Genomic DNA, 27,679 nt, shown 5'->3' on the forward strand with positions numbered 1-27,679 from the left:
AGAGAGGGTTCCTGACCTTGCATGGAAGAGAATACAGCATGGTCCACTAATACTTAGATTGTTATCAGCATTGAAACTTCCTGATAAGCTGGCTATAATAAAATGCAGTGCCCATAAAGCAATCATGGATGATGTTGGGAGGGGTAATGCATTTGCAGACCAAACAGCTAAGGAGACAGCTAGATCAAAGATGAACAAGATGTTTGTGGAAGGTCCTGCTACATGGGTTCCAGAGAATGGGATGTTCGAGAATACCGTGGAAAGTATGATGGAAATACAGAGAGAGGCGACTGTAGATGAACTGAAAATGTGGGAGGAGAGGACAGGATGTTTGGACAAGGATGTGTGTTGGACTGATTTGTCAGGAAAGCAGAGATGGCTGTTGCCAAATGCTTTTGTTTTCCCTGTAATCACCATGGCCCATGGCCCGGCGCACATTAGTGCCAAATGAATATGCAAGCTACTAGACCCAGTATGGCAGAATGATAATATCCCTAAGGTTGCAACGCAATTGGTAAAACATTGCATTATCTGTCTAAAACACAATCCTGGGAGGGGCACCCCTACACCTGCTGGCAATTTTGCACCGCCTTACTTCACTTTTGAGGTTCTCCAGATGGATTTTATCAAAATCGAACGAGTAAATAATTTCAAATGTGTACTAGTGGTAGTTTGTGCATTTAGTAAATGGATTGAGGCTTACCCCACTAAGGAGAATACGGCCATGGCAACGACGAAGGCACTTTTAAAAGAGTACTTCCCCAGCTACGGAATGCCAGGCGTGATCTGGAGTGATAATGGGAGCCATTTCAATGCCAAAGTATTGATTTGGTGTGCAAGGGCTTGCAAATTATGTAAAAATGTCATGCAGCAAACGACCCCCAAACAGCAGGCCTTGTTGAAAAGTACAATGGCACTCTCAAGCTGAAGCTAGCAAAAATTCATGAAAGTACAGCATTGCAATGGCCAGATGCACTGCCCTTAGCATTGTTGTCCACAAGAGTGACAGCGCATTCTAGGACAAGGCTGTCACCCTACGAAGTTGTCTTCGGGCGCCCTGCTAATGTCTGGGGTGTATCAAGACCCTAATATTTCTCTGAGATAGAGTACTCTCTTTTGATAGACTACCTATACCAATTGTCTAAAGACCTTTGTTTTGTTCACCAACAGATACTAACCACTCTGCAACCAGTACCAGAGGGACCCAGGCATCGTCTACAGTCCGGGGTCTATGTGATGGTTCGACATTTCCAGCGCAAAACCTGCCTGGGACCGAGGTAGAAGGGACCTGCCCATGTGTTGCTGACCACCCACATGGCTGTCAAGCTAGAAGGTCGGAAACACTGGGTGCACACATACCACGTCAGAAAGGTGCCCCTACCGCTTCCATACTACGCCTGGGTTCAGGACGGGTCGCCGACCGGGAAGGTGAGCTGGTGCCTTGCTTTGTCCCTTTCTCTGACGCCCGGTTAAGAGGGAAGCAGATGGACGAGAAGACTGACGAGGCCCTTTTCGAGGCAATTCCCCCTGAGATAAGGGCCGCCCTGATGCTCCAGCCCGTGGTATACAAACACCTGAGTCTCGAGGCCCAACTGAATGTGAATTCTTGCCTCTGTTTGTGGATGAAGAAGTGCCTGGGTGTACCAGGTACAATATGCGGCCCGGACCGAAGGACAGTGCGCCAGCAGGGCAATCCAGGAGTTAGGGAAGGACTTGAGATTAGGGTGTAGGTGCTGTGTCTCTGATGCCTACTTTGGACTAGAGACAATGGTGCACTGCCCTGGTCACTCTACAGGATCATTGAGGGTATTTGCCCAGGTGGGAAGTTGCCTTGCCTTATCCTGAAAGAAGAAGGATGTGTTTCTCAGTAAGGGCTGCAATTGTTTTCCAGCAAGAGTTGCTATCATGCAGCTCGTCCGAGGGAGTGCTTGATGAACAATAAGAGCCAGTCTGTGAGGCTCATAATGGACACAGGAAAGAAGAATACCCCTCTGGTTGGTTGTATTTGTGGCTCCAATTCTTAAAAGTATTTTCTATGTACCCGTTTGGTCGTGCTATCATGAGAGAGGAGCAGCCTCTAATGGCTTCTCCGATGCAGCAGAATGGTCCTGCGTGGTCTAGCTGGTCTGCTGGAAGTAGGATAGTGGTGGTAGTGTTCATTCTCTTGGTGACAATAACGTTATTCGGAGTAGTCTGGTATTTGGAGAAACAACACCCTGTGCATACTTTGATTGGTACGACCCCGGTCCCCGCTGATCACTGGTTTATTACATTGACCCCGCATAAAGAAAGACATAGACAAACTTACACTCAGAATGCATTTATCCAAATGCCTTATCAAGTACATAGCACTACTAATGCCACAAAGTGTTGGGTGTGTGGACTGCTCCCCTCAGTAATGCATAAAAATGACCTACTGATATTGTTGCCCATGTCCTCTTTAGGTAGCTGTGAAGCTTGGTTTCAACTACTATCTGTGGTTTATATGCATTACTATGCGGATGCGATGAAAATGACACAGGCTGACTATGAGGCAGTATTATATTATATAGTGGTACATCAAGGAAATACACCTGGGGCAGATGGAAAGGAGGGTACCATACACCCTGACACCTGTTTGAATGTTTTCACAGTTCACGAAAATATCACATGGGTACAAAATGAAGTACTAGACTTAAAAGGATTACATGTAACTGAATATTTTAAATGTTTCCAAGAGCGCAATATCACTGAAGATAAATCTATGCCCGTTCCTGTGATAAATGCAACAGCTAGTTTCTGTGTTCAAGGGTCAGGGAATGTTTCCGTAGGTCATTGTAATTATACCTATCAATTGAATACCACTAGCAGTCCACCCTTGCTGACACCTCTGAATATATATTTAATCTGTGGGGAACACGCTTATACTTGGCTCCCTAGGTCCCTAGGGGTGGTCTGGCTAGTGTTATCTCTCTTTCCTAATCATAAGAAATTTGGGTCACCAAACCCCTGAGGCACATTAATCAAGGAAATGATCCACCTTTATACATATACCCATCTGAAGACATTGAAACCCTGTAGCTCCCCTGCCAGGATGATGATATAAATACAAACAGATGCGCATAATAAACAAATCTCATTCAGTTAATCAAACAACAGCAATAGTGAAAAATTATAGATACTCATGAGTTTGCATGTGCCTACCGTAGAAACCAGAGGCATTAATAGTTATCTAATTATAACATCCCTATATATTGCTCTCCAAACATCACACAGGGTAATATACTTTCATGTACATTTCGATCCTGTCATTATTTCACAGAGTCATTCAGTCCTTATTTCCCTGGAATATCCCGCACTGGCATTAGCAATAGAAGTACAGACTTTCATCTATGGGGCTACTATATCAAGGAAAGTGACGATATCCGTTACGCCATATTTCCTCAAAACATAAGGTCAGAAGCATCATTCTATATCCTCTATAGAGTTCGCTGCACTAACAAGCTCGAAATAATTTTTAATATTTTCTGTTGAATATTTTAGCACTGGGAAAAATCACCATACCATTGAGAAAGACTGGCCCCACATTTTGTAAACTTGCAGTCCATATAGAAACAGGTATCTAACATCCTACTCCCATACAGTTCTCTATATTCTGTGTCTCACAGCTTACTCATATGGGAAGTTTGGATCTCCTAAGTCCTGAGCTCTCAGAAATTCTATTTCAGGTATTTTCTTTTCCACCTTTACTAGAACCTCTATATCATGGTCATATTTGCCAGTCTTTCCTTCCCCTTAACTACACACATTTCTCTTCTTACCCCCTTTCGTACTATCGTTCTCATCTCTTGTTTTCAACTTAGATGTAATTATTTTTAAACGTTCTGTTGTTTGCAATCTATACGAAACTGTGATAATATGACATCCATCACCTTGATGTATGGAGATCTATATATGTAGAAATGTTAGATATCCAATATCTTTACACTGTAAGATGTTGCAATGTTATCTTATTGCTTGCTGTGAAGACACTGCACAAAGTCACCTTTTGTCATTAAATGTTACATTTTATATGTACGGTGGTTTCATATAGCATGAAACCAAGGTAGATTTAACAGATGTTCCAACTGTCAAGCAGGCATAGGTATTTTAATATAGAATATGTCTCCATCACCTTTAGGAATCTGTGGCCTAATTTCCAGAAGAAGGGGCTGTCCTAGCGCCGAAATGTGCGTCGGAACTAATTTCAGTCTTGCCACAACGCTACTGATTGGATCATATAAAGATACCGCCTTATTTTAAATAGTGAATCAAATATATTGCACACTGTTTGTTGATAATTATTTGTCTTGAATTGATTGTGTTTTTAATTTCCCCATTTTTAATAAAATAGATATTTTTTAATATAATTTGTGCTTGCCTGACAATGTATTTGTATAACTATCTAAATGACAAATCTAATTATTGATATTCAGACTGTCTAGGAAGATACCTACATAGTTATCTGTCTTTCCTCCTACCTCCTCTTTACCTTGCGCCGTCCACTTACCACAAAGACCATAGGTTGCATCGTAGGGATCTTCCCGTGCACCGAGTTAAAAGAGTTGTTAATACAGATGATATTGATCAAACAGATACCTCCCTACAGCATTTCACTGATATAATGGAGAGTAGTGTGCCGTTCTGGGGTCCCATGTTTAATAGCCGCAACATATGTCGCCTTGCCAGAGTATTTGAGGGAGTCATTAACACTACTGATGGTATACTGACTAAGATTACAGTTGGGCTCCAAGCTACGAGACTGGTTTCGCTCCATAATCAGATGGTTTTAGAAGTAATTCTAGCTGACAGGGGTGGAGCATGTCGCTTCATCGCAGCAGTTGCTGTGTATACATACCAGACAGTGCCCCAACTGTTTATTCTGCCATACAGAAATTACAACGATTCACCTCAGAGATCCATCAAGACAATTGTTCAAGGTCCTTTACAGGGTGGCTCTGGGGCCTGCTGACTTCATGGGGTTGGAAGATATTTCTTGTCCTGATAGCTATCGCAGGGGTCATCTTTACCTGTTTGTGCATTGATTTCCTCCCAGCCTGTTGTACATATTGTGGGAGTAAACTCACCCCCATCATTACACTGCCCAAACAGGATAATAAGTATGCCCCCATGATGATGCAAGAAATTCAGTCAATTATGCTGATAGATGAGGGAATATTCGAGCATTAAATAACGTTTCTTTTGTGCTTGCATCTGCTTTGAATTTGTTTTGCAATATGATTGACTATGTAATTCTTCTCTTCCCACTTAGAATAGTAAAGACCCTGCCGGATAGCAATAAAGTTTTTTGCCGCATATGCTAATAGGAGGGTCTGTTAGGCTTGAAATTCCCCTTCCAGTTGTGCACTTACACATGAATGTTAGGTTAGCAATAGGTGGCTAAATGGACGCCATTTGTATTCACGTTATGGAACCCACTGAGTTATCCTCGCAACATGTAAGTAAAGTAAAGTAAGTAAGTAAAGTTTTTTTATTTGCACAATAAATTAAAATCATTGCAAAGTGCACTCACAGAAATGACCATTGCATAGTAAAAAGGAGAGAAGGTACACAGATCAATTATGAACACAGAAGAATTGGAAATTAAGAGGACAGATGATAATGTCACTGGGGGGGAAACAGACGCAGACTAGGTCAAAAGACAAAGTTAGGGGAATTAATTTCTGAGATAAACTTAACAAAACGCGCCGCCACACTTCCTGGCAAGTCCTGATGTTAAGAAGCAGCCAAATTGGACGCAGCCAAAAGTTTCTTTGAGCTTGGAGTTTTCGACATATGCACAGGATATGAGTAAGGTTTTCGTCGTCCAGCTTGCAAAAGCGACATTGCGATGATACTTCTTTCTTGTATCCTTGGCCAAACTTGTAGGCCATCAGCGGAATTAGGCCGAATCGGAGTCGCATTAGTTGAAGTTTTGTATGGACTTTCATAGAAGATGCGAGATAAGACGGAAGAGTTTTCGAGGCGTATAATTTGGAGACCCAAGGACCATGGGAGAGCTGGGCGACACGTTGCTCACCAGAATCGCTTGATAGAATTTTTGCTTGTTTGGTTAGGAGTTTTGTTCTCACGTCGATAGGTACGGAGGATAACGGTATGTCCTTTGCTTTGAGGGATTCAAGGCATGATGTCAGATATTTACTCCAGGAGGTTTTGTGGTTACTGAAGACGGACCATAAACAGCTCTTTAAGGTGTAAGGGCTAGCATGCTTAGACTTTAGGCAATAGCTGATGTAGTGTGCGCTCATTATCCATCTCTGGGAGGACAGTAAAAATTCTTTCCGGATTTGGGCGTGGGCAGTTGAAGTTGGCAGTCGGAAGACCCTGCGATTGCACGACGATAGAGCTCTGTCCAACCAATTATTCATTTTGTCCTTAAATGTTATTGCACCGAAGAAGATTGTGGGAAGAAATTTTGCTGAAATCAGTTTTATTAATGGTACTAGGTCCTGGGAGTGCAGAGCGCTTTTCGTTCTTATAAAGGCCCCTTCCAGGGAGCGAGCAACAGCCTGCATTTCAGTTATATGCGCAGAGGTTCTCCCTTTGTGATCGATCCACACTCCCAGATACTTATAGGCGGAAACGGTTTCCAAACTCTTCCCTTCGACGAGCCACGTGATTTTTTTTGTTTTTCCGGAGGATATTGCCATTGCTTTGGTTTTTGACACATTTATCTCGAGCATGTTCGTGATGCAATACTGGACAAGGGAATCGAACAGTCTTTGAAGGTCCACCTGGGTTTGGTCTAGCAGGATGGTGTCATCAGCATATTGGAGAGTTTGGATCTTTCTTAACTCTATTCCTGGATGGAAAGCACGGATGCGTGACAACCATTCTGGGAGATCCGCGAGGTACAGGTTGAATAGCATTGGTGCATGGGTGCACCCTTGTTTTAAACCTCTGATGGTATAGATTTTATTGGAGGTCGACCAGTTTGATGTGACTCGCACTTTTACCCATGTGTCAGTGTGTAAGGCGATTAATGCTTTCAACAATGACTGAGGAATGCCCCATCTTGCAAGTTTTTCCCATAGTTTTGGCCGACTTACACTGTAAAAAGCTTTGCGAAAGTCAATGAACCCAAGATGTAGAGCCTTTCCTTTTGAGGCTAGGGTGGATTCCATCAGATGGGTAATACATATCAGGTTGTCCTCGATGTGGCACGCTCTTTGGAATCCAGTTTGGGTGAAGGGGACCAAGTTGTTATTTTCCGCCCATTCGGTGAGTGCTGTTAATAGGATGCTAGCATATGCCTTCCCCTCCACGTCTAAAAGGGCTATCATCCGATAGTTATCGGGGTTGGAACGCGAGCCTTTTTTGTGGAAGAAAACGAGGAGCCATCCTTGCCAAGACTCTGGGATGGGGCCACCCAAAATTGCGGCCTCGTAGAGGGGTGTCAAAATCTGGGCCCATTTTCTGGCGGAGGCTTTGAAAACTTGGGTCGGGATTTATATTGTCCGTTAGTGTATTGATGAGGACTGTTGTTCCGTCCTGATTAGTTAGTTGATCAAAGATGGCCGGGCTATTAGCACTCTGACCATCTGGTGCAGAATAAAGCGCTTTGACATAGGACTCCCACTCCGCGGGGGAGATGTTAGTTGCGGTAGGAGGTTTAGTTGTTTGACTAGCCTTATTAACCCAGTTCCAGAATTTCCTTTGATCTTTAGACTTTATAATCTCAAAGGCTATTGCCCAATGCTGTTCTTCTTCCAATTTCTTTTGAGTAAAGCGAGCCTTCCTGTAAGCTTTTCGTGTAGCATTTATGTCCTCCTTCAGAAGGTTGTGATCACTTTCATTGTAAACAATTGTTCGTTGGAGCTTATTTAATTTACTTTTGGCAGTGGTTGTGTGTTGTTGTTGCACTGGCAGAGTTGTCGAGGTCGGGATGTCCTTTGAGCAGATGTTTAAAGGTTTTGAGGTGAAGTGGTCTCTGAAGTTGGTCAGTGTAGTTTCCCAAGTGGGGGCCGTCACATGGCTAATATCAGCCAGGAGCCCTCTAGTCATAAGCTTGTCCACTTCCGCTTCGATTGCATCCTGGTTGCTTTCTGACCATCGGATTTTCTTCACACTCTGTAGGCTAAAAGCCGCCCCTATCGGATTTATTGATGATCGAACGTTGAGGGGGGGCCAAGGCAATGCTGCATGTTAGAATGGCGTGATCGCTATCTGGAGAGGGCGTTACCAGGAATTGGCGTACCAGGTGGAAGGCCGTTAATGATATCCATATATAGCATATATAGTTTAGGGTGGCCATTCCAAAGAAGGATGTATGTGTGTATGCCGCCGGTCGATCAGTGGCGATCCTTCCATTGAGAGTACGCAGACCAAGATGGTTCAGTTTTGTTGCCAATTGTATTCCTTTCACATCCTTTCGGTGGTACTGGGATTTTGTCTCCGGGATTGCCCACATTGCGTTGAGAGATGTTATTTGGGAGGATCGGGCTGGGTCGGTTTCCATTAGGTTTACATTAAAGTCACCCGTTATAACTTATCAGCCACAGGTTGGTGGGGTACAGAGTTTCGAGATTATGCATTATTGGGAGTATAATACTCAGAGTGAGCTCTCGCCTTGCTTTTGTTGGATGTAAATAAACACATCCAAGAATCATTTTTTGTTTTGGTTTCCCCTTTGCTTGGCTCTTGATCTCAATACTAATGAAGATGTGATCACCACCTCCCCTATACAGGGTTTCTATTTTCGTAGTCAGAGAGTTCCTCACTGCTATCAGCACTCCCCCAGACGCGTGGCCGCCTACCTTGGACGGAATGGCGATAGATTCTATTATCGTAAAGTCTTCCCAGATGGTGTTTTCCTGGGCCCAGGTCTCTTGTAGGGCAAATATTTCGTGAGTTTTCAGCATTCCTAAGGTTAATCGCTCCGCCTTTTCCTTTGTTAGGCGCCGGATGTTCCAAGAGCAGATGTTTAAATGATGGTCTGTCTCGTGGATTGGTTTGTGGCTGTGCGCGGATACCGACGCTTTACCCTAACACCTGGGAGAGCCAGGACCAGTCTTCCGATTTGTGCGGTTTTAGTATGCATTTACGTGGGCCGCCTGCTGTGGAGGCAAATACTTGCAGGGGGTGCTCGATCCATAAAGCTGTTTTTGGCTCCTGTTGGAATCCCCGGAGCATTGTCGATGGCTCGGTTAGATATTTGTCCTGTTTTTGATCTGGTCTGATAGTAGCAGTCCTTTCCACGACAGAGGGTTTTTTGAGGAAAATCGGGTAATTGGTGGGGGTGTAAGCGTTAGCCTGGATGCCCCATTCGGACAGTTGTTTTTTGCTCTTCATCAGCATTTCCCCCCGTTCCGGATTGGAAAAGGTTACTAATGTAGACTCATTTCTTTGTCCAGACGCGGGGTCTATAAAGGCCACCATCTCAATATCCGTTGAGTTCACATTTTCTAAGCCCGGCAGATTCTGACATAGCCTTAGGATGTTACCTCTGTTTAAAATGTCCCATTGACCCTGAGACTCGTACTCGGGGTAGAGCAGTATTTTTCTGTGCTGTTGTTGTCCAGGGCAAGGGTCTTGGTCCAGTTGAACCGGGTTGGTACTAGGTCCAGCGAGATCATTACCCAGGGACTCAGAGTTGGCATGGGTGCTTGGTTTAATCGTTAGTGGGCAGACTGTTTTTGAGGGGTCACCACGCGTTGGAGGATTTTGATGGAAGGGCGCCATGCGGACAGTACTGTCTGTGTTTGTATTTGCATTGGGCTGTTTTCCTTCCTCTTCTGTTCGTGTCAGTTGGGTGCCTCCCTCCGGTGTTCTTGCTTTTGGGCTCTGATCCTTGGGGATCGCTTGTGTGTTTTGGCCGCTGGGAACAAGGGGCTGTTATCGGAAGGGTTAGCGAGATCGTGATTTTGCTTTGAGCAATTGCCGGGAGGCTTGCGATCCACTGGTGGCTGCACGTAGTTCGGCATAGTTTCCAGGGATTCAGTGTTTTTCTTTGTGGGGGGGTGCTAGTTTTTCGACCTTACTGGTCGGATCGGTGGGCTGCCTGCTTACATTTCTGCCAAGCCATTGTGTTAGTACATTCCCCTTTCTATTTGCTTTATTTAATTTCTTCAGCTTCTTCTTGTTCTTTCTGGACAGGTGGGTGCCTGCTTTTAAATCGTTATCGGTCTTAGTGGCAGGCATATGGGGACTTAGTGAGGTAGGTAGAGACACTGTGGTATTGAATTGTGTGGTGGCTTTTGGAGCGCTCGATGTTTGTAAAGAGAAGTTACCGACCGAGTCCGGAGACGCGGATAAAAGTTGCTCAGGGGGGATATTGGGTGTTGGTTTGAGCGAAGAATGGTCCAATTTTGAACTGATATGGATCGTGTTGAGACGGGCTAAGCTATTGGAGCGTGGTTCAGATGGTCTATGGGTTTCCGAGGCTCGAAGGTGGATAGGCGGGATATCATGATTCTTTGTTCTGGTTTCGGCTTGCAGCCTCAGGTCTTTTATTAATGTTGACATTATATCAGGAAGTGCTTCAAGTTTGTTCAGTAGAGGCTCGCAAATACATCCACTTTGGGCGTGATTTAGATGTGCAGTTACGTTTGCAGTTGGTTCCAAATTTAGATTCGCGTCAGGGGCGAGGTTTTGGGCCACATTATTTTGAACTCTTCGTATTAGCGAATTTAGTTGGTCGAGTTTTGAGTCAATTCCCATTATGGAGTCAGCCACCAGTTGTAGGATGGCTATCTGGGTGTCAAGTTTATCGGCGTGCATGTGGGCGGCACAAGTCATAGAGCTCAAGGCTCTGTTGGTAACGGCCAAGAGAGCTTCAATTTTAAGCATTTCAGGGTCAGGTTGAGTGGCTCCTTGCCCGAGATCCTTTGCGAGTGAGTTTTTTACAGTGGAATAATTATGAGCCAAGGATAGGTTGATCGATGCGTTGATATGTTCTTTTGGGAAGTGATTGCTTGGGCTTAAAATAAGACTAAGATCTTTGGTTCTGGTGTTGTGACTGCTGCTAGTTACTGACATCCCTTTTAGTGGGCTTGCTTTGGACCCCTCCTCGGGTGAGCCAGTAATTCTGGAGCAAACGGAGTCTGGTGCCCCTCTAAGAAAAGGGGTGGATATTTGTGGCGGAGGGTCGAAACTGTGTTTGTGGGGGGGATCATGGAGCAAGCCCCGCGATGAGTTTATCGCCTCTTCGTGCGCTGAGTCAGATTTCATTGGCGAAAGTTTTAAAACTTTGGGTCGATGCGTTGTCGAGACCCAGATTATGGAGTCATCGTTGCTACCTGCCGTTTTTTTGACCTTATGCTTGCAATCTCTATTTTCCAGCTCGGGAGTTAAGAGTTCTTTCTCTGATGGGAGAGCAGAGGTTTGGCTGTCAAAGGGTGGCAGGGCGAGCGGAGCAGGCACTACCAAAGAGCATTGGTTTTCGAGCTGTTTATTGTAGGTGCTTAACCGAGGTGATTGGTGCTCTGAAGGTAGCGGAAAGGGTATCACCTCGGAGGAGGGACGCCTTATCAGTGATTTTTCCAGAGCAGTTGCAGAGGCTGTGGTCTTACGTTGAATGATAATTTCCGGGTAAAGCGACATCAGAATGGGGGGACTGATGGTGCTAACGGTGCTAACGGTGCTAACGGTTGTTGAGGGGATTTCCCATACATGCCATGTTGAAGTGGGGCAGTTTGATTTAATTTACTGATCTGGAAAAAATGCTCTCTAATGTCAGCGGTGCTACTGCTTTTTGTTTTTGGTGGGTGTTGTGGGCAAGCGGGTTGTGGATGATTGATGACCATATTGTCGTCCTTGGAATGCCCCTGCGAGGGCTTTAGAGGGCTCGCGACTGCCGCTTCTGCTTGCTTCGGGTGCAGTTTACAGGGGGGAGTTTGAGGGCCCCTGCCAGATTCTTGTGTGTAAAGCAGTTTCGTCTTTTGGCGCTTGGCGGACTTATGGGGGCGGTGAGTATTTGAAGGTTGAGAGCTGCTCCTAGTGCGCATTGTAGTAGAGTAGCAAGATGGCGGAGTGTCTGAGCAGCCAATAGCGCTCAGGTTATGGGAGCAGTTGTGAGCAGTTGTGAGATTTTTTAGAAATGATAACGATAATAATAGTGTTGAATGTTGAATGTTGAGTGCTGATTGCATGTAATAGTCACCCGCAGTTGTCGGGGGTTGATGGAAATCTCTGAGAACTGTTGCACATGTGCTCTCCGCTTGAAGGGGCTTAAAAGGCTTAAAAGATGTTTTTTAATGCTTTAGGTACTTCAGAGAAGGCTTTTTGCAGGGTTTTGCGAAGTTTTTGTAGGGTGCCCTTTGGTGAGGGGCCTGCTAGTAGGCAGCAGATAGCGAGATGGCAAGCAGCAAGCAGCAAGTGAGGAGAACAAAGTAGATATCGAGCAGGGCACACGGGGCGGGCCTCAGGCAGTGTTGAGCCTAGTCAGCGCTGCCAGGCTCACTGCCCCCGGCTCTTACTTGGCAGCTGCCTCTAACGGCAGCTGCGCTCGCATGTAGTTGCTTGCTTGCTTGCGCTCGTCCACCCTGGCTCCAGTCGTCAGGGCGTGCAAGGCGAAGTTACAGTGTTGTAAAGCAGTTGTGAAGCAGTTGCAAGCCTGTATTTGGAGTGTGCGGTTGACTGACTGACTACCGGGTGGCCCTCACGATTGCACCTCACGCCGCGTGCTTCTTACCACGAGACTTGCCCCCGTGCTCCCATAGGTCCCGTAGTCCGTAGCCCTGTAGTCCCGTTTGGCCCCCCGTAGAACTGTACACTCGAATCCGGCTGATCGGGGGTGAAACAGGGGCGGGCTTACCAGTCCTTTGAGTCCTTGGAGTCCTTTGAGACCTTTGAGTCCTTCAGAGTTCAGAGATAGGTTTGAAGGTTGAAGAGGTTTGACAACATTAGCAGCAAAGTGACATTGTAGATGGCAAGAGTAGTTATACGGAACTTGAGGAAGAAAATATCTCTTTGTGAATATCTACCAATCTACAGCTTTACTTTGGCATGCTGCTCCGGGTTCCCGCCCTCACTCCAATTGACTTGTTAAGCCGTTATGGGTCACCTCATCCTGAGCGCCGGTCCTCCGGGAATGCTGGTTGCGCGGAGGTAGCAAAAGCAGAAGCAGGGGGCCGGGGCTCCTTTGATTCCTTTGGCTCCCTCGTCCTCGAGCTGCTGAGTGGCTGCGGGGACAGTGGTCTCCACCCGAAACTCTGCACGCGATTGGCTAGTGCCCCCCGCTTGTGTGTCCCGCGGACCTCCTCTCCTGGCAAAAGGTAGGAACCAGCAAGGTGTGGTCCTGGGGTCCTGGGGTCCTGGGGTCCTCAAAGCTCACGGCTCCTGGCTGGTGACAGCTGTGGCTTGCTGGCTCACTGCTCACTGCCACAGGCTCTAGGCACAGAGCCCGACAGTCCCCTGGCTTGTGGCTCCTCCCTGCCGCGGCCACTGCACCACACCGCACTGCCGCTGGATCCGGGCTCACAGCCCCTTACTTGCCCGCTTGCTCCCGCGAATTTGCGGCAGTTCGCGGCTCCTCACTACCGCTGCTGACACCACCAAGGGTGGGGGTGGGGGTGGGGGTGTGGAGGAGCGAGGAGGAAGCGAGGAAGCTGGAAACGAGAAGGCTGGAACGCCGTGGCTCACTGCAGCTCTGCAGCTCCGCACACCTCGCCTCGTGATATGGCTCGGCGCCCTCTGCACTCTGCTCTCTGCGCTCGATTACTCAGACTCGCAACATGTAAGCTTTGGTTACCTTCTGTGACTCCATTTTGTATTTCGCAAACTCTAGAAGACTGCTTGGTCTGTGCTCGTACTAGGCCTTATTTTCCTATCTGCTTTCCTCAGTAGTACACTGTATTTCATTAATATTTCTCTCTCCTGGTCAAGGCTGTAACCCAACTTGCTAATGAACTGATGTTCTGTGCATTCCAATCTCAATGTGTAGCTCTGCTCCCACTTTAGGACCTGCTGAGACTCGGCACAGTGGCCTTGGGCTACTGATAGTGAACACATCTGGCAGGTGTTAGCTCATCTCTCTATACCTCCTTTGTTCATGCCCGGCTCAAGCGGGTAACTTTCCATTAGAGGCATGGCTGAAGTCTCCAGAAAGATTTATTATGTATTAGCGTACCCTGGGGCATCAGTCCCCTCGGCAGACATCTTTGGGTGAAGGCCTGACTGGGCTCCTCTGCAGAGTATATGCTGAATAAATGTAAGTTTTATTCTCTACTGTCTGACCGACTCTTCATTTTGGGGAAGGCCAACGCGTTGGCTGATTGTCTTGCAAAAAAGAAACTTGATTTTTGTCTAATTGCTCCGTGGCTTTGAAACATCCACTATCCACATGAACTTGAACATTTTCGCAAAGTGGTGCAGCTCTGATTTTGCTTTTTCTTTGACAATTAGATATAGTGGCCTACACCTAAAGTAAGTGGTGCAAGCACCATCTTACACGGGCTGCAGTAGCAGACCTCGAGTTCCATTTTGCATGGCCTCTCATGGGTGGCTTAATACATGCTTCAGCCCATGGGAGACCTCTGGGATACCTATGCCCTGGGTACATGGTGTACCATATACTAGGGACTAATAAGGGGTACCCCAGTATCCAATCTGGAGTGTGCCAAAGTACAGGTATGTTAATTAAAGGGAGAAAGCAGATAGACTGGGGTCCTGATTAGCAGGATCCCAGTCAGACTACTCACAACAGTGAGACATCAAGCAAAAAGTGGGGGTAACCATAAGAAGCAGATCCTACATTCCTACACTCATGACTACAGAGGAGGACCTTGTTACTGTGGAAAATTGTACTGTGGCTGTTAAAGACAGGTTTGTGGCTAACAAGAAGGTATACACAATGGGATCCTGACTATAAAGCAGGTTTCAGAGGCTATAGCTAGATCAGGCTGTTACAGTGAAAAATGGCACTGTGGCTGTAAAGGAGAGGTTTGAGGCCAAAAATAAGGTATACACACTGGGATCCTGACTATGAAGGTGGTTTCAGAGGCTATAGATAGATCAGCCCATAATGTCTGAAGAGGAGGACTAGTTAACCATAGCGCTGGGGCAGTCTCTATTGGAGATGTTGCCTTGTGCCTATTGAAGCAAATCTTACTGTTAAGACAAGGTCTCATGTAATGAATGATGACTTTATCTGTGCAGAAGGGATCATTTGGCATGCAGGCTGCCCCACTCACCTTCTGAGGTGACATTGAAGGAGTCATCAGACACTATATCCTTCCTCCTCAGATTCTTGGGATCCTCTTCGAATTGTCCCAGATCCACATTCATGTATGAGCCACCATCCTCATCATGGGTTTTCTTTCCTTTATCTTTAGCAAAGCAAAAATATATGATACATCCCAAAATTCGAACACAATGCAGAGTAGCGACACAGCACTGATATGAGATACAGATGGACACTTACCAGTAAACACAGCAGGAACATCTATGTATGTGTTTGGAGTACTACTTGCAGTGATTCTGAAAAAGCTTTAAGGAGAGAAACACTTGTTCAGTAATTACCACGTCAAGTAACCTGTTTGTATATCGATGATCCACCAAACACCCTCAGCACAAGGAGAACAAACCACTGAATAAAACACCATTGATTATAGGAGTCATTCTCTCCTTATATTTATCAATCTCTCTGTCTCACACTCTCTTTATTAAATCAGGGCTCAGACCAAAACTTCCTTAATATAAGAGAGCACACACCTCACAACTTTAAAGTAGGTATCCACATATCTCGTAGTCCGGCACAGATCAGACTGACCATCTTTCAACTGTGTTTCAGTCCTCAGAATACAATCCTATCCCTGTTGTTTTATGATCTACAATATATAAAGCTATCTTCTTTTTGTTCGTGCTCACCTTGTCCCCAGTCTGTATCCAATCCTCAGTGTACAGTCCTATGCTTGTGTTTCCTGCCTTCCATGTACATTGCTATAATCTTTCTCATTATCCTCAGTCTACAGTGCCATCCACCTGAGCCATCTGTCATCTGTCTACAGTATTATGCTATTGGATTCCAGCGTATTCTGAAAATGTATGCTCTTGTTTTTCGTCCTTGGACAGCATTTGTTTCTTTATGGCTTTTTGATCTCTTCTCACAATCTGTTGTCTTAGGTCTCTCTGCCATCAGACAGTTGTTCTATCATCTTGGTGTTTGCACTTAATCTGCAATGCTATCCTCATGTTTATTGGCTAAGTTGTTTCATTTTTAATCACATGTAGAGTTCCTTAATGCCACTAAATAGTCCTTTTTGCATACATCAGCATGAGGAAAGATGCAAGATTGAATGATCAGGGTGGGTCTTAGTATACAACTATACCTAGTTGTTCCCTGCTCTAACTTTAATGTCCATCCACTAATATTCAGTCTCTGATTCACTGTCGATTGATATCTTGCGGGACAGCAGGCAATTCTGGACTGTAATTAATCAGCCTTACTTCTCTGATTCGCCTAACCTAGATACAGACTGCGTCATCCCGGATGATAAGTGGTTGGCACACTTCAGCTCCGTCTATGGAGATAATGGAATGGTCACCCAGCCACCTAATATGACTGTTCCCGAGGCTATCCCCATGTGTTTTAACAGGGCCGAGGTAGAAAAAGCCACCCGAGCTACAACTAGGAATAAAGCCCCTGGGCCAGACGGGGTGCCGGCTGATTTTTACATACACTCCCCGGAGTTTTGGGCAGGCATCCTAGTTAACGTATTTACAGCTTCAATTAGCAACCCACCCCCAACCACATGGGCAACTTCCACAATAGTTCCCATATTTAAGAAGGGGCAACGGGATGACCCAGGCTGTTGCAGGCCTATACCCCTTTTGGACTCTGCAATTAAGATCCTAGGCAGAGTCCTCTTGGCTAGGTTAAGGGATAGCCTGGAGAGTAGTGGTGGTCTGGCCGACATTCAATATGGTTTCAGAGAAAAGAGAGGCACGATAGAGCAGTGCTCCAATCTTCACATGCTGATTTCTAAGTACACGGTGGCCAAGGAGGGGTCTCTGTACCTAGCGTTCATGGACCTCTCCTTGGCCTTCGACTTGGTGAATAGGTCCAAGCTCTGGGATATCCTTCTGAAGATTGGGATTGACGAGGCACTGGTTAGGTTCATGGCCTCACTCCATCAAGAACTTTTTGCAGTGGTGCGGGTCACAAAAGAAGGTAGATGCACGTCCTGTTTTAAATCTATGCGAGGGGTCAGGCAGTGGTGCATATTGGCCCCCCCTGCTTTTTACAATTTATATCAATGGCCTAGGCACCCATTTAGACGGAGCTGCCAGGCATGTTCCGCGTGTAGGAGAAGTTAAGATCCCCGCTCTCCTATACGCGGATGACGCGGTGCTGATAGCTCGCACCGGCGTCTGTCTCCAACAGCTCTTGGACGCATTTGGCACCTTTATGGACCAACTTGACTTGAAGGTCAACTCAAACAAGTCACACACTATGGTTGTTGGCCCTCAGAAGAAATCGGCCCTAGTAAAAACCTATAGATGTAAGGGTGAAGTTGTGTCTAGTGTCTCCGTCTTTCCCTACTTAGGGGTGCTTTTTGACAATAGAGGTAACTGGGGCCCGCAGATAAGGGCAAAAAGCCTGGCGGTGACTAGGACATCAATGGCCCTTTTGGGCTTTGCTAAAAGGTTGGGTCATAGACCGATGGAAGCCCTTTTAAAGGTTTATAACAGTAAATGTTTTTCTGTGGCACTGTATGGCGCACCTCTATGGGGTTACGTATGTTTGGAAAATATCCAAAAAGCTTAAAATAGATTCTTACGCTCTCTCCTGTCCGTACCCCAGTCGACACCTACCTTTTCCATACATGCAGAGGTGGGCTTGGACTATGTTTATGACAGGCTAAAATTGGCGCCTTTAATCTTTTGGCTTAAGACATGGCTGAACACAGAATTAACTCTTAATCATTTGATACTGAAGGATGTCATGTCTTTGGATTATAGTAGCAGAATTCCTTGGCTGGCCTACTTGAAGAAGTCATTTACGGATTTGGGCCGGCCGGAACTTTTTATAGACCCCGCTGGCATAACAAACCAAGATGTAGATATTATTAAAAAACAATTTATGTTAAGGGCAAGAATGTGCCAAGAGGAAAAGGAACTGCTTAAGCCCACAGTAAGACAACACTATCTGTTAGTAAACCCAACCGCACTAGAACCGTACCTATGTTCCGTCACTAAGCCATTTCACAGGTTCCTTTTAACCAAATTTAGAGTTACCCTCATTCATTTTTATTTGGGAAGTTTCAACACTTGGGTGAAACCAGAATCAGCACTGCCATGTACTTGTAACAATTTTTCAGTACAAGATACCATACATTTTATTATGTTTTGTGATTTCTTTTCTGAACAGAGGAAAAAATATTTGTTACCGGTCTTAAGGGAAGCTGGTTTCTCCCAGGTGAGACCAGCAATGTTTTATCTCCAATCACTGAGTAACAATCACATCACATTCTGTGTGGCAATTTTTTTAGTGGCAGCGGCTAGATCAAGACCATGCAAGATTCTCTAAAACTTCCCCTATGAACTGTTGTTATATTCTTTTTTAATCCTGTTTTAACTGCGATACCTCGCCACATGAATTCGATTGAAATGAAATTGTTTAAATGCTTTTTATCTGTATATAAATGCTTTTTTATGCTCTTTGTATGATTTTTAACTAAATCGAATACAGATTATTTGACTGGCCACTAAATAGTCCTTTTTGCATACATCAGCATGAGGAAAGATGCAAGGTTGAATGATCAGGGTGGGTCTTAGTATACAACTATACCTAGTTGTTCCCTGCTCTAACTTTAATGTCCATCCACTAATATTCAGTCTCTGATTCACCATCTTCATCATTGTAATTAATCTACAATCTTATTATCGTGCTCTGTGTCCTTAATCTGTAATTCTATTTGCTTGGTCCTTGGTCTATACTTCTGTCCTCTCATCATCCCTTCCTTAGTATACAATTGTTTCTGGGATTACTTATTAACACTGCAGTGCTTTATACGTTTGAATCATTATAATGATTTTAGGTTCATGCAAATACAATTAAATCTTCTTGGCAATTGAACATAGTGTATGAATTTCCTTTCATTCCCTCTTTCTTTCTTTCTTTCATTTGTTCTTCTTTCCTTTCCATTTTTTTATTTATCCTTTCCTTCTTTCTTGCTTTCCTGTTTTCTTTCATTCCTCCGTTCCTGTTTTCTCTCTCTTTAATGTTTTTATTCATTCATTCTTTTCTATTCGTTCCTTTCATTCCTTCTTGCATTTTTCTTCCATTCCTTCCTTCATTGTTCCATTCTTTTTGTCTCTCTTTCCTTTTTTCTTTCTTTCTTTCTTGCATTCATTCCTTCTTTCCTACTTTCTTGCATTCATTCCTTCCTTCTTGCTTTCATGCCTACCTTCTTGCTTTCCTTTTTCCGTTCTGCTCCTTTTTCCTTCCTTCTCATTTGACTTTCTTTTTTTCTTCTTTCATGCTTTCATTCACTCTTTTTCTTTTTCTTTCTTTCTTTCTTTCTTGTCCTTTCTTTCTTGATTTCATTCCTTCTTTCTTGCTTTTTTTCTACCATTATTTCTTTCTTTCTGTCTGGCTTCATATCCTACTTTAATTATTTCCTTCTTTCTTTCTTGCCTTCTTTCTTTCTTTTCTTTATTCATGTTTTCCTTCTTTCTTACCTGCCCCTTATTTCTTTTCTTCTTTCTTGCATTCCTTCTTTGTTGCATTTTTTTCCTTCTTGACTTTTATCTAGCCTTTTTCATTTGTTTCATGCCATCTTTCTATCTTTTCTTTCTTGCCTTCATTTTTTCTTTCTTTCTTTCTATCCTTCCCTCTTTCCTTTCTTTCTTTCTTACCTACCTTCTTTCTCAAAGGCAAGAGAACCACAGCCAATGACACAATGATTTTTTAGGTCTGTGTTAGCCACAGCCTTTTGATTTTACTAAAACTATGTGTATGACATAGTTACTTACAGGGGTTTTCAGCCACATTGCATCCATTTGCCTGCGGTTGTGTCATTCACATTTTTCTCCATCCCACTTCAGTATGATTAAAGGGGACAACGCATCACCCTACTTTGTCATTGGCTGACTTCACTATGAGATACGGCATGCTGCTCTTTCACACAAAAAAATAACATGTTGATGAATGGGCATACAAGGCAAACACTCAGGGCATCATGTGCAACAACAACAAGGAGATGAAAGGCATGCTTTAATTCATCTCAGTCACTCGCAATTGATTGGGGTTGCATCCCAATCCATTGTTTTTCACCCACCTTGTCATCTCAGTTTGGACCCAGCCATATGAAAATCAGTCTTGTACATATTGCTCATTGGAACAGTTTAGCCCGAACTGTCATTCCAGGTCCCCCCTGAACCGGAATGCAAGCAACCTAGCACTGGTTTTGCCCTTGTTATGGACTCTTCAGCCGGGTATAGCTTGGCTCCAGTGGTACTGTGAGCCCGGGACTCGCGTCATGGCATTCCCGGTGCACTTAGGGCATTTTAATCAAAAACAATAAGGTGATGGATGGCATGCTTGAATTAATCTCAGCCATTGGCAATTGCTTGGAGTTGTATCCCAATACTTTGTTTTTCGTCCCCATGCTACCTCAGTTTGGACTCTGTCATATGGAAATCAGTTTCAACCCTGCTCCTCATGGAAACGTTCCAGCTCAAACTCCCAGGCCACGACCTCCCTGATCTGGAACACAAGCAACCCAGTATAGGTTTAGCCCTTGTTATGGGCTCTTCAGCTGGGTATAGCTTGGTACCAGTAGCACAGTCAGCCTGGGACCCATATCTGGGAATACCTGGCGCACTTAGGTCATCATATGCAAAAACAACATGGTAATGGATTGAATGCTTGAATTAATCTTAGCCATTGGCAATCGCTCTGTGCCGCAATCCAATACATAGTTTTTTGCCCAACATGCTACCTTAGTTTCGACCCAGCCATATGCAAATCAGTCATGACCCTGTTCGTCATGGTAACAGTCCAGTTGAAACTGACTTTCCAGGTCCTCCCTGGATCGGAACACAAGCAACACAGGACCGGTTTCGCCCTAGGGCATCATATGCAAAAACAACAAGGTGATGGATCGAATGCTTGAATCAAACTCAGCCACTGGCAATCTCTCAGAGCCACATCCCAATCCATCGCTCATCGCCGTAAGTGCACTGGGTATTCCCAGTTTGGGCTAGACTGTTCCAGTGAGGAACATTGTCAAGACTCATTTGCATATGGCAGGGTCCAAACTCTGGTGGCATGGTGGGTGAAAAACAATAGATTGTGATGTGACCTGAGTAATTACCAGTGGCTGAGATTAATTCAGGCATTCCCTCCATTGCCTTACTGTTTTTGCTCTTTCACAAGGAGCACATCCACACACAAAGTAGTTCCCTTCAGTGCCAGAGTGTTCTATGTTAATGTGTGCTTTTTTAAGACTAAAACATTTTTGCCTTTAGTAAATTCTTTTAAGATAGACCGACTCCCGCCAGCTCCCCAAACAATAATGTTTGTCTTCAGTCCTATTATTTTCGTATTATACTTAAATATACAATTCTATTTTGCAGGTTTTTAATGTAACTGTTTGGGAGAGACAAAACAGGGTGTAGGTTATAGGACTGGGGACAGGGGAGGAGAGCTGTATGGTGGTGTCAGTCAAGTGAAGAGGGGTATTCATTGTATGGATCCACCATGACTCCTCTCCATCTGCACATTTCTTTGTGGCAGTATCTTACAGAAGGCACTTATCAAGGACTGTGCACAATAAAAAATACATACATTTCTAGGTATATTACTAATAATAACAATAACAACAAAAAAAGAGGGGGGACCAAGGAGCTAATTATGGTCCAGTGTCCGAGCTCCTTAAACATAACTTACAAAACAAAAAAGGACACTGTTCCTAAGGCGGGGTACAAAGGATACCCAGACGCCCATACAAAAGGGAAGAAAGAAAGAAAGACCTAGGTTAGAACTTGACCCACTACTGAGGGGGACTGACATGTCTTGCCTACTTTTGCCCTCACACACCCCGAAGAGTGTCATGCTTCCTCATCAGGCATTTGCTCCTCATAGGGCCGGCGCTGCAATTCCATACGGGCTCCCGAAGGGTCACTTTTTCGGAGATCTTTTTTTTAGAGAATGCCGGATGATGTCTGCAGGTGTGTGGGGTGTCGGGTCCCATCAAGAGAGTAGTAAAATAGGTGAGTGCATCGTGAAATAAAATTGTCCAGAGGTTGTTGTGAAAAGGTATAGTCTGATCAAACCCTATGGGTAAAATATTACCCCGCCAGGCAGCCTGTGCATAAAAATTATTAATACCCTCAGAGTAAGTTAGGGCGGGCCAGAAAGTCACTTTTGGCAGGCGCATGGACGGGGTAGGCTCCCGGAGTAGGCACCTGTAGAGATCTCCCGACAAGGTGTGGGTCTCCATCGCTTTAAGCATTTGGAGTTATTCTCCTGACTGGGATGGGTTTTGATCAGAAATAACATCAACTCTTAACCACACTGTAAGGTACACAGTTGTCTGGCCTGCCCTGACTTACTCTGAGGGTATTCATTATTTTTATAATAATTTTAACGTGCACTTCACTATATTTAGTATTTTTGGTCCTGATGAAGCACCAACAACCATTGTGGCAGTAGAGGCTCAAAACATGTTGACTCACTCTACCCAGGCACAGTGAGGGATAAAAAGCCGATTTCCCTTATGTTAGTGGTATGGGCCGTACATATATATGTATTGTGTTAGCATGATGTATCTATATATTCTAGTATAGAGGTATGCATAATGCTTAATCTATAACTTCTTTGCTAGTTAGTAAGGGTAGATGCTGTGTGTGTGTTTTGCTTGCATAGAGTGGGCTGAAAAACTGTACAGATGCCATCTTTTCTTGTCTGCCTTAGACACAAACAGTGATCACGTGTTACCTTCCAACCGTTGTCAGGCCTTAGCTTAGTTGATTTGCTGGAGACAGCTGAATACACACTATTCTCTCCCTGTGCTCGAACTCAAGGTCGCATCTGGCTGTGGGTGCGATAAGCGCATTCCTGAAGGCACCGTGCCTGCACTCCGAGGCACCAAGACGAAAGGGAGTCACCCCTCCTGACCTTCCCAATAATAACTAAAGCAGAGATTTGTACTAATCATGTGTGCCATATATGGTCCTTTCCGAGGGCCAAGAGCCAAGTAGTGTTTTTCCATGTACGGTAACTTCATGTACCAGCCTAAAGTAGTCTCGGGACTGCCTGACTTTGGTATCTGTTGGTCTAGAATCTACACTGATTGGTTCTCCATGAACGGGAGTCAACGGGCTCCGTTCTATTGGTATTGAAAAAGACATGTTGCTTTGAAAATTTTTCCTTTTGAATATGTTTTTGCTTATATTGTCTTGTTTGAGGTTTTGATTGGTAAATAGGATGTGAGAATGTATGAACATGGCCATGTTTGAAAGATCGTTTCTTTGAATGAGATTGGATTGTTAGTGAATAAGTATGTCGTGTTTTAGTAAACTGTGTTTTGGATGCTGTTGTCGCCGAAAGGGCGCACGACTGGATCAAAGTCAACCTGCCCCACCTGAGGGTAGCCCAAGTTATGATATGTATGTTAAACATGGTCTTTCGCCTATTTTGTTTAATACATTATGGCACAAGTATACCAAAGATAATGTAGAATTACAATGGCCTTTAACTCGGTCTTTTGAGGAGAAAAAAATAAATTGCCTGCAGGATCGATTATTTCCTAAACGTAGTCGACAAACGATGTTTGACTCTTTGAATATGTGGCAGAAGGAAGCAAAACGAAGACGTATTAGGGAGTAGAAGTTATGCAAAATAAAAGCAGGTCAGACGATTACACAAAAAGCCATAGCGTATGATAAAGAGCAGACTGAGAAAAATATTGAGTGTGCAGATAGACAACACAGGTTGCAGGTGGATAAAAGTTATGTAACTAGGACCGGACCAGAGGATGAGATAGAGGATTTGTTCGATACATGTCCACCTCCCCCTTATGCCCCACAACGCATATATCCAGCAGTCCCTTTAACTCCAGCTTCGACTCCCGTTTCCGTGGCTTCCGTTGTGGCTCCTGTTTCTGCCCCTCTAGGAACTTCTTCCGTCTTGTCCCCTCCGAGGTTAGGATCAGCTATTCTATTACCAAACACCTTGTCCCCTTCCTCCGTAGCTGTAGTAGTTTTGGCTTTCCCTTCTCCAATTTGGACTTCTCAGTCTTCGAGCACGACCCCCACCTAGCCCATCAGACACCTTGTTGGGGTCCTGGGGGTCTAGATGTGCGGCGATTGTATACTCGATTAGCGGTAGGAATAGAAGAGAAACAGATGATTACGAATCAGGCATCCCAATGGATGCGGAACCCTGTGTATACTTTTGCCAATATATGGGGTACCCTTCGAGATTATGAGCCTGTTATGCAACAATTTGCTCTGGAGCATATGGCTAACTGTCTTATTACCTTGTGGGAACAATGCTTTCCGGATGGAAGAGCCCCACAGGTAATATATGATATTTTGGACCGGGCTCACAAATTTGGGTTTGGAAGATGTGTACTGGAATGTAGAGATGCTGATAAAATATAGAGAGTGGTTACATCTGGAATGTCCTAATTTGGATTCCCAGTATCCTATGAGGGAGGTTCATCCTATTTATCATCCCGAAATACCAGAGTTACGGGATAATCAAGATCAAGTAACTAGAGCTCGTGTGGAGGCACGATTTCAGGAGCAATGGATCTACACCCCGTGGAAAAGGATTGAGGTCCTTTCTTTGAAAGCGCAACTCCCCGATCCTCATAAAAACCCTATTGCCTATTGTAAGGAACTCACAGAGGCTGCGTCTTCAGCTGTCATGACCTTAGCTGACATTGAGTTATTTTTTTGCCTACTGGTCCCTGTTGACGTATGGCGTCAGGTGCACGATCAGGATCATTTAGCAGAATTAGGAGGGACTTGGGACCAGTTTAAGGACTCGGATAAGGAGCGAAAGCCTGGTGATGAATCTAGACCTGAAGTATTGACTTTGCCAGCCCGAATTATTACGCATATGCACACCTTGATTCCGCCTCGTAAGGTAGATTGGGATAAATTGACCGTGTGCAAACAGAAAAAGGAAGAGAGTGTTTCGGATTTCTTTACCAGATTTGAAGGGGTATTTATTGACTTTAGTGGACAGGATTTGTCGGTGGAAGGTGGTGTGCGATTGTTTGTTAATCGTTTTATGACCAATTTGTTAACTGAGATCTCTTCGCGGCTACAAGCCGCTGAGAGTACTTGGATCACTTCCTCCCCCTCGATCATATTGAGCATGGCTTAGTATTATGAGCATAGGGAAAACGAGAGTAAGGGTAAGTCAGAAAAGAAAGCAAAGGATCTTAAGACACGAGTATTGTTACAACAAGTTATGAGGGGATGGGGCAGAGATCGAGGCAGGAGAGGGTTCGCTCTGAGAGGGGCGGGACCTGGACGAGGAGGAGGTCCAGCTGTTGCTTTAGGAATAAACCAGTGCTCATACTGTAAACAGGAAGGGCATTGGCAAGCTCAGTGTCCATTGCTACTGGCTCGGAACGGGGCAGCAAGAGGAAGAGGAAGAGGTTGAGGTGGCGTGAATCGAAATGATTTGCGAAGAGAAGAAGCATTGCATGGTGAGTCGGAAAAGAATTTCTTTGATAATCTAAGAGGAAGACAGTAGTACAACGAAGATTGTGTGTACCAGGGGGCTGATGGGTATGGTTATACATAGGACAGCCATGGACAGAGTAGGGGCCAGGTATCGGTACCCGTTGATCAGCAGGGACCCTATGTGAAAGGGCAGTTGATGGGGGCTTCTGAAAACTTCCTAGTTGATACGGGTGCAATGAATAGTTCAATTTCCCGTTCACTGGTCCCGGGGGTTGCTTTGTCTGGGCAAAACAACATTTCAGTGGGATTTTTGGGAATCCCGGTAGTGAGCCCCATCTCTAAACCTGTTCCGTTTACAATTGGCCCGGTCACCATGGACTCTCCGTTTTTGTTAACTTCTCATTGTGGGAATATTTGTTAGGGTTGGATTTGCTAAAGAAATTGCATTCACGAATTCATTGTTCCCCTGATGGTGTTTATTTAACTATAAGATCACCGGGTAAACATACCTGACAATGTTTCACTAAAAATTAGCCCCTTCCTCTGGAGTTCGCTGCTATACCATTGACTCTATGGGCGAAGGGAGATACAAATGTTGGTTTATTAAAAATTCCGCCTGTTTCTATCACGTTAAAACCAAATGCTCGTTTACCACGCATACCTCAGTACAAGATTTCACCGGCTGGTGAAAAGGCTCTGCTTGCCATCATTCAGGATCTGATTGACAAGGGCGTGGTGGAAGAAACAGCTGCAAACGTATGTAATAGCCCAATATTAACGATTTTGAAAAAGGCCCCGGTTGGGAATGATGTTGATTACGTTGATACCTATCGCGTTGTAATTGATCTACGAGAAATTAACAAGATAGTGGTGCCGCAGTATCTGGTGGTTTCTGATATCACTACTATTCTCACCATGAACCCTCCCACTGCAAAGTATTTCACGGTTATCGATCTGAAGAATGCCTTCTTCAGCATTCCAATCCATCCTGATAGCCGTCATATTTTCGGCTTCTCCTTATCTCGACGCAGCTTTCGATTTTGACGCGCACCCCAGGGGTACACTGAGAGTCCTAGCATTTATAGCCAGGCTTTGAAAGCAGTATTAGACAAATTGACCTTACCCCCGGGCAACGTACTACTCCAGTATGTTGATGATCTGTTGGTGGCTTCCGATACTGAGAGCGGCTGCAAGGAAGCCACAGTTAAATTGTTATCTCATTTGGCAGCCAATGGTAATAAGGTATCCCTCTCAAAGTTTCAATATTGTCGACAGGAGGTGACCTACCTTGGTCATCTACTGTCAAAAGAGGGGAGGAAACTAACTCCTGAATGTGTGACTACCATTTCTAGCATGTCTGTACCGCGTACTCAGCGTGAAATTCGTGCATTTCTTGGCATAACCTCTTACTGTCGGCAATGGATTCCTAATTTTTCCCTTCTTACTAAACCTCTCTTGTATTTAACCACTAAAGAAGTGCATGAACCCCTACCTTGGACTGATGAATGTCAGAAAGCTTTTGATTCTTTGAAATCTGCGCTTTATTCTGCACCCATCTTGGGTACTCCTGACTATCGAAAGACTTTTGTGCTCTATGTACATGAGGTGGACGGTTGTTCGCTTTCAGTGTTAACACAAGGCTTTGGTGGTAAGCAAATACCTTGTGCCTATTTCTCGGCTGTGTTGGATTACGTCGCCAGAGCGCTTTCTAGCTGTCTGAAGGCTACTGCCGCTGTTGCGGTGGCTATTCGACAGTCGAAGGGGCTCGTGTTGAATACTGACCTCACAGTGATGGTACCGCACGCTGTGGATACATTATTAAATAAAATGAAGACTCAGCACTTTACGAGTGCTCGTCTTACTGGATATGAATTGACTTTATTTGCACCCCATATTACAATTAAGCGGTGTGCCACTCTGAATCCTGCCACATTGCTACCCCTCCCTTCGGATGAAACAATAAATGACATGCATGATTGTATATTTTGGACCAAAGAAGAGATGAAGGGACGGGTAGATCTCACAGACATTCCTCTATCTGACTCCCAAG

General features: G+C 44.7%; 1 protein-coding gene across 6 annotated transcripts in view; it reads right to left on the minus strand.

Annotated features, from left to right (window-relative positions):
* The window catches only part of LOC144766801 (uncharacterized), a 1,464,990-nt gene that overhangs the window by 664,032 nt on the left and 773,279 nt on the right, over nt 1-27,679 (minus strand). For all 6 annotated transcript variants that reach the window (XM_078650533.1, XM_078650530.1, XM_078650529.1 and 3 more), the window contains 2 exons: nt 15,401-15,465; nt 15,171-15,305 (listed from right to left, as the gene is read on the minus strand). In XM_078650533.1, the coding sequence (XP_078506659.1) occupies nt 15,171-15,305; nt 15,401-15,465 (200 nt within the window). The remainder of the gene's footprint in view (nt 1-15,170; nt 15,306-15,400; nt 15,466-27,679) is intronic.

The sequence above is a fragment of the Lissotriton helveticus genome, chromosome 7 (assembly GCF_964261635.1).
Source record: "Lissotriton helveticus chromosome 7, aLisHel1.1, whole genome shotgun sequence".
Classification (NCBI taxonomy): Eukaryota; Metazoa; Chordata; class Amphibia; order Caudata; family Salamandridae; genus Lissotriton; species Lissotriton helveticus.